The sequence below is a fragment of the Apium graveolens genome, chromosome 2 (assembly GCF_009905375.1).
Source record: "Apium graveolens cultivar Ventura chromosome 2, ASM990537v1, whole genome shotgun sequence".
Taxonomy (NCBI): Eukaryota; Viridiplantae; Streptophyta; class Magnoliopsida; order Apiales; family Apiaceae; genus Apium; species Apium graveolens.
Window position 1 is genome coordinate 277,012,062 of NC_133648.1, and position 8,218 is coordinate 277,020,279.

The 8,218-nt window shown below is 40.0% G+C and overlaps 2 protein-coding genes across 2 annotated transcripts; both read left to right on the forward strand.

The window, feature by feature from the left end:
• Nucleotides 1-987: 987 nt before the first annotated feature.
• Nucleotides 988-1,551, forward strand: LOC141701158 (uncharacterized). The gene has a single exon (XM_074504818.1). It carries the CDS (start codon nucleotides 988-990, stop codon nucleotides 1,549-1,551), a length of 564 nt encoding a protein of 187 aa, XP_074360919.1.
• Nucleotides 1,552-7,016: 5,465 nt separating this feature from the next.
• LOC141701169 (non-specific lipid transfer protein GPI-anchored 5-like) lies at nucleotides 7,017-7,475 on the forward strand. Its single transcript, XM_074504833.1, has 2 exons — nucleotides 7,017-7,335; nucleotides 7,420-7,475. The coding sequence occupies exons 1-2, from the start codon at nucleotides 7,017-7,019 to the stop codon at nucleotides 7,473-7,475; spliced, it is 375 nt and encodes a 124-aa protein (XP_074360934.1).
• The last annotated feature ends 743 nt before the right edge of the window (nucleotides 7,476-8,218 follow it).

Sequence of the window (8,218 nt, forward strand, 5' to 3'; positions counted from 1 at the left end):
AAATATCGACTTCTAGTACTTATCTTTGATACTGGTGCATAGCTACATTGGCAGAAAAGAGAAGTGGTGTTGGCATCAAATTCGACTTATATTACATCAGATGGTTCATTCAAAAGAGATAGCACTCCAGTTCCACTTATTTTAACAACTACTAACTAATTTTCACAGTAGTCGGCAGAACTGTGCTACTGGTACCAAAGTTATTTAACCAAATGTGCGGTGGTAAGTACAGCTCGAGTTTTCCAGATCCTTTTTGGAAACCCTATATTCATCTCTTCATATGTAACAGTTGTTTATGGTCTATTGATATCGCAAGTTTAAAGAGAATAACTGAAAAGAACCTAGTCAAGAAAGTTGTCAAGAAATTTTGTAGCGAATATTTAGATCAAGAAGCTGAACTCGGTGGTATGCAAGGCAAGGGAATCTATTTATCCTGCAAATTTGTCTTTCCAGCCTGCATTCAGCTTCATTATGCAAATTAATAGTCCTGTGCAGCTTTAAGAAGAGAAACATAGCAGCATCACTGATATACTATATAATTGTTTCAATATGAAACATAATCCATTTTTTGAGAAATAATGAGTACTAGTTTTAGAGACTAATTGTTAAATATATGATCCTATTGGGGCCTTCCTCTAACACCTTAAGGTTTTAGATGAGCTGGTTACTCAACATGGTATCAGAGCTTAGGCTGGCGGGAGAACTAAGGTTTGATTCCCAGCCACCCCCAATATTCTCACAATTTATTGTGGACACTAAAGGCAATTAATACCCCAAAGATAAGTTAAAGTTTGCACTCTGAAAGTTTTCTTCTTGTCCATTGCATTTTTGCTCTATCTCTCCTTATGGTATCAGAGCCGATACATGCTTTTTTTGGATCTACTGAGATTTAAACTTAGAGTTTCATTATCTTTCACTCATTCATCCTTCTCAATCTGTTTTCGTGTCTTTCTGTCCCAGATCTGAGAAAGTTTATAGCCATTCACAATGGCAAATGGTGGTCGTTTCACGTTCGCGGATATGCAAAATCCGTTATTCTTACACCCATCTGATGGCCCTCTCTCTGTGAGTGTTGCAAAGCTTCAGGGTGCTGTAGACTACAGATCTTGGAAGCGTTCCTTCGAAATCCAACTCTCTGCAAAGCGAAAACTTGGTTTTGTAACCGGCTCTGTCACAAGAAGCACAGATGATGAAACTCAAGCTACTCAGTGGGATGTATGCAACGATCTGGTAATCTCTTGGCTCCATAGCAATGTCTCAGATAGCATTAAACAGTCTATTCTCTTTATTAACTCTGCTGCTGAAGTATGGACACAACTGGAGAAACGTTTTCTTCTAAGTAATGGGTCAAGAAAATATAAACTCAACAAGGATTTGTTTGCCTTAAAACAAAACAAGATATCAATAAATGAGTATTTTACTTCATTAAGCAGTCTTTGGGAGGAGATAGACTCTATGAATGTTCTTCCTGTAGTCACCACTGTAGCAACTGATGTTACTACCTTTATAGCTGCTATTGAGAAACAGAAAAGTGAATCTAGACTTTTTTAGTTTTTAAATGGTCTAGATGATACCTATGCTGCTTTAAGAAGTCAAATGTTGATGCAACATCCCCTACCTAGTGTCGAATCTGCGTATGCCACTATACAACAAGAAGAGTCTCAAAAGGATTTGTTCAACGTAGCTGAGACAGCTGCTATAGCGATGTTTGGTAAGACTCAAACTGATTATAAGGGCCCTGCATGTACTGGTTGTGGTCAGAGAAACCATAGTAGTGAACGCTGTTGGGCAGTGGTAGGTTATCCTAGATGGCATCGAAAATATAAACCCCAACAAAAGTCACAGAGTTCAACACCAAATAGGCCTGGCCATCCCATGCATGCTAACTCTGCTGTGCAGGTCAATACTGGCAAGGAAGAAATGAAATTCACAGCTCAACAGCTCCAGCAATTGCTAAACCTACTACCTAAAGGAACCAATGACATGGGCCAAAGTGCACACAGCTCTGTCACAGATGATGAACTTGAGCATTGTTTCTCAGGAATGGTCACATGCCACATGTCTGCAGTTGATAGCACTGATTGGATCATCGATTCGGGTGCCAGTGACCATATGACTTTTAGCCTTGACAGATTGACAAATGTTCAACCAGCTCCTCCAGACTTGATTATAAAGCTGCCTACAGGGGCCACATCAAGAATTACTTTCATTGGTAACATGTCAATGAAAAATGGTCTGCAGCTTCAAAAGGTACTCTATGTCCCTCAATTTAAACATAACTTACTCTCTATTCACAAGCTCTCCCAAGACAACAATTGTCTTGTCACGTTCCACCCGGAAGGCTGCAAAATCATAGATGCTCAGACAAAACACACCAGGGCTCTAGGCACTTTAAAGAATGGTCTCTATTACATGAAGGATTCTCCTGTTCCTCCCTCTGTCAAATCTGCATCAAAATCTGTAACGTTTACATTTACTTTATGGCATAATAGGCTGGGACATGCCCCCCTTGCTAAACTCAGGTATATCCCCTCTCTTAAGTCTCACATGCTTCCAGTTGATCAAGTTTGTGTCACATGCCCTATGTCAAAATTCACCAAGTTGCCATTTGACTTGAGCTTGTCACATGCTGCTACAAAATTCTCACTGATACACATTGACACATGGGGACCGTACAAGTTGGCTACCAGGGGCAAATACAAACACTTTCTCACGATAGTCGATGATTGCACAAGAGTCACATGGGTCTATTTGCTCAAATATAAATCTGACTATATATCAACTATCAAGGCCTTCTATAACTATGCTAAAGTTCACTTCAAAGCTGAAATTCAGACCATTAGATCGGATAATGCAGCAAAATTCGGTGATGAGAGTTGCAGACAATTTTATGCAGAAAAGGGCATTACACACCAGACATCCTGTCCACATCGATCACAGCAAAATGCTCGTGTCGAAAGGAAACACCGATATGTGCTTGAAGTAGCTAGGTGTCTTCGTTTTCAAGCTGGACTACCTTTGGAGTTTTGGGGCGAGTGTGTGCTAACGGCTGTCTACATCATCAACCGGTTGCCAACACCAGTATTGGGCAACAAAACTCCATATGAAATCCTATATGACGAACCCGTTGATTATGACAACATCAAAACCTTTGGGTGCTTGGCATTTGCTGCAAATCCCTCACATACTGGTGATAAATTTGGCCCAAGGGGAGTACCCTGTGTCTTTATTGGCTACCCTTTCTCTCAAAAAGGTTACACACTGTTAAACCTGTCTTCTATGACAACGTTCGTATCTCGTGACGTTGTCTTTCATGAAGATGTTTTCCCTCTAAACAATTCCAGCCCAAAGCCATATATACAGCCTACCCCTGTTCCTATGCCTCAAGCCCCAACTCAGCCATTTACTGATGATGACCTTGTCATTTACGGTCAACCAGTTGTTGAACATCCAATTGATACTCAGCCTTCGCCAGAAAACCGTCCTCTCAGACATTCCACCAGAGCTGCTCGAAAGCCAGCCTGGCTGAATGACTATGTGCATAGTATGCACTCTTCCTGCAACATTGCTCAAGTGATAGACATTCCAATTGCTGACCAGTTTCATTGCTTATCTGCTCAGCTCTCAACAAACACAGATCCTTGCAGCTTCAAATATGCACTGAAACATCCTCACTGGATTGAGGCAATGAACAACGAACTCTCAGCTCTAGAAGACAACAACACCTGGACTATGACTTCCCTTCTACCAGGTAAAAAGCCCATTGGCTGCAAATGGCTTTTTAAAACCAAATACAACCCAGACGGTTCCATTGAACGCTACAAATCAAGACTTGTCGTACTAGGATGCAAACAAGTTTATGGAATCGATTATGCTGAAACATTCGCACCCGTTGCAAAGTTAACAACAGTGCGTACCTTGTTGGCTGTAGCTGCCATTCAAGATTGGATTACAGTGCAAATGGACGTCTCCAACGCCTTCTTAAATGACGACCTTGAGGAGGTTGTTTACATGAAATTTCCTCAAGGCTACACGGGGCTAGGTTCCAGAATCTCTGCAACTTCCTCCCCCACCTCCCTTGGTAATTTAGTGCTTCGACTTCTCAAATCATTATACGGCCTCAAACAGGCCCCTCGCCAATGGTTTCGTAAGCTATCTGAGACATTACAAGGGCTGGGTTATGTACAATCAAAAACTGATTACAACTTATTCAAGAAAACCTCAGGTACATCTATTACTCTAGTTTTAATCTATGTTGATGACCTCCTGATTTCTGGCAATGCACCTACTGAAATTGAGTACATAAAAACAATGTTGGCCCAAAAGTTTCACATGAAAGATCTTGGTCCAGTGAGCTATTTTCTGGGCATTGAAATCTCACGCTCTAAAGCTGGGTTCTTCATCTCTCAAAAACGATATACTCTAGACCTACTTCGAGAATTTGGAATGTCCACTGCTTCGTCATTAAAACTCCCAATGGATTCACATCTCAAGCTCACACCCACCACTGGAGTTCCTCTTATTGACCCCCACCCATACCAACGTCTAGTTGGAAAGCTTATCTACCTCACAGTCACTCGCCCCGACATCACATTCCCAGTTCACATCCTGAGCCAATATATGCATCACCCAACTGATGCCCACATGCAAGCTGCTAAGAAACTCCTTCGCTATCTCGTTGGCAACCCATCTCAAGGTCTTCTTCTCACATCTTCCTCAAATGCATCTATCAATGCTTACTCGGACAGCGATTGGGCAAATTGTCCAGTAACAAGGCGATCAACTTCCGGTTTCTGCCTTCTCCTGGGCACTTCACCTGTTAGCTGGAAAACAAAGAAACAAAATGTTGTGGCTCGCTCAACCGCGGAGGCAGAATATCGTTCTATGGCCTTAACAGCATGCGAGGTCACCTGGCTCACAGCCCTCCTCAAAGACATGGGCCTCAACCCCACTTCCCCAACCATCTTACACTGTGATAACCTCGCTGCTCTCTCCATTACAGCCAACCCCGTAATGCACGAGCGTACAAAACACATTGAGGTTGACTGCCACTTCATCAGAGACAAGATCAATGTTGGTGAAATCACTACCACCCATGTTCCATCTCACTTTCAACTGGCAGACGTGTTGACTAAACCACTCTCTGTCAAGCAACACTACTTCTTACTGGACAAGCTTGGAGCTTCAGCACAGCCTCCAGCTCAGCTTGAAGGGGAGTAATGAAAGGAATATGCTGCCACCTGTCTTGCCTTGTCACCTTCTGCAGGACCACATAATAAGTTGTTAAAATAATTCTCTGCACTCCTTGTTTTCAGCATTACCGTTATTTACATTTCCTAGTATAGCTGTCCTGTCCTTATCCATATTGTTGGCCTAGTGCCTTATGATTTCTATATGTATGCGTGACCTCTGTAATCAAAGGCATGAATGATAAGTTAAAGTTTGCACTCTGAAAGTTTTCTTCTTGTCCATTGCATTTTTGCTCTATCTCTCCTTACTAATGTTGTTGAAGTACCTGGTTCTGTAAAGTTGCTGAAAATCTAGAGATATTTCTCAGAACCCAGAAATATACTCCACTGAATGTGACACTAATGCAATTCAATGCAATTTTCAGCATCGAGAGTATCTGGAACATGATCTACTATATAATTTCTTCTATTTGTAACATGATGAATTTTGAGAAATAGGACCTACCTGTTTTAGAGACACTAAGGTTTTGAAGTACCTGGTTCTGTGCAGCAACTGATTTCAGGAGATTTTGCTCGACACCGAAAAATGAACTCTACTGAATTTGACACTAAAGAAATTTGATTTAATTTCAGCATTGAGAGTCAAGTGAATAAAGTCGCGTACCTATTGGACACAGTGGTATGCAAGAAAGTCAATTTATCCTGCAAATTTATCATTCTAGCCTGCACTTAGGTTCATTGTGCGAGTTAATAGTCCTGTTCAGCTTCAAAAAGTGAAACATAGCAGCATCACTGATCTATTATATAATTGCTTCTATTTCAAACATAAGGCATTTTGGGAAATAAAAACACTTGTTTTAGAGAGACTAATGTTGTTCAAGTAACTAGTTTCTGTAAATCTGCTGAAATTCAGGAGACATTGCTCAACACCCAGAAACAAACTCCACGAATTTGACAATAATGCAATTCGTGCAATTTTCAGCATCAAGTGTATCTGGATCATGATCTACTATACAATTGCTTCTATTTGGAACATGACGACTTTTGGGATACAAAAAGTACCTGTTTTAGAGACACTAATGATGGTCAAGTACCTGGTTCTGTAAAGTGACTGAATTTCAGGAGAAATGTGCTACCGCTAGATTTGACACTAACGAGTCAATTTCAGTATCGAGAGTATCCCCCCCCCCAAAAGAAAAAAACGCTTCTGAAGAAAAATCTTATTCCCTTAAGATTTTGGGAAAATTAGTAAGTTAACATGGTATTAGTACTGCTTTGACTTTGCTGTCCTAGTGATCCACACTTCACTTACGCGATGGGATTACAAGTGAGGACTGTTTTAACAAATAAGCGTGATATACATCTTAAGCCCTTTTCGTAACATTTTGGGGAACTTAACACAGAACTGTAGCATATGAAATGCAGTATGTCCCTTTCATAGCTAGAAAGCATAGCCTTGTATAAGAAGTAAGGAATGGAAATGAATAAGATTAGGCATCTGGAGTTTTTACGCATATGCAGAGTCATGCTTTTAATTTAGTCACACCAAGCATACCTTTAAATTGACTGAAAAATAGAAGCAGCGCATGCTATACACTTAGTTCATAAGTTAAAACACTAATAAAGTAACAAAAGCAGGTGCTTGTGAAAACATCTGGCACTGTAAAGAGAAAGTAGGTGACCCAACTTTCATACTCTAAAATATTTCTGTTTATATAAGTAAATTGCCTTCTCCTATGGCATGTATCCAGAAGCTCAGCAGCAGACAATAATCTCATCCATATACCATTACTTCATCAGTATTAAACGAACAGGAAAAGGACTTCAATGGCTGCGAGAAACATAGAATTCATACTAACCATTGTCATTGTGGCTGCTGTAATTACGAGTACTTCAGCTCAAGCCAGTTGCAGCACTGTGATCATTAGTCTATCTCCATGCTTGGACTACGTTACAGGAAATTCCTCAATTCCATCTTCTGGATGTTGCACTCAGTTTGCAACTGTTGTCAGGTCACAACCACAGTGTCTTTGTCAAGTAATCAATGGTGGCAGTTCATCTCTGGGAATCAACCTTAATCAGACTCAGGCTTTGGCACTTCCAAGTGCTTGCAAGGTGGAAACTCCTCCAATTAGCCGTTGTATTGGTAAGATAGATCGATAACTCTTTCATCAGTTCGAACAAGTCTTCTTAAGATAACCTTGTTGAAATGTCTTCTGAAACTTTACAGCTGCTTCTCCCACCTACACACCATCAGGGACATCAGGTTATCTGCAACTTCTTTAAAACCTTGATTTGACATGTTGCATCTTTATGCATGCATATGCAGCACTATAATAATCATACGAGAATCATTGTTTTATTTGGTACAGGAAAAGGATCAAAGAATGTACCATCACCAGGAGCAGACTCAAGTGCTACCAAGTTCTCAACGTCTTTTATGTTCTTGTATATATCCATGGCTTCATATGCTTTGATTTCCGCCACTTTCTTCTGAGTCATCATTGTCTTGGCTACCGAAACCTTCTATGTGCATTGGATTTTCCTATACACTATACTGCTTTCAATGTACTTACTATATTGTTTTACCATGATACATTGTTGTATATGTTTATCAAAGGACTCATTTTAGGGTACCTTGTAAGATTGTTATGTAATATTCCAAATTGAACACTGCACTTCATTATTTCGTTTCTTATGTTTACAAGTTGCTGAATGTAATACCCCCCCCCCATATTCTTAACTTGCCTGCTATCCTAAAACAGTGAAACTTAAACGCGTTATATACATCCTAACTCTTTCCCGTCCTTTTATTTAAAAACACAGTTTAAAAAACCACGCTCAGATCGAGAGTGAATCACTGGGATTTTATCCCTTTTAGAAAATATTTGTTTCAAGTATTCAAATTTAATAGTTTAAAAATAATTAATTTACCGATTTTTTCAAAATCATAAGAATCTAAGCAATTTCCCTTACTTTCATCACTCTTGAAATTTTTGAGCAACTCTAAAAAGAAATGTATATTGCCA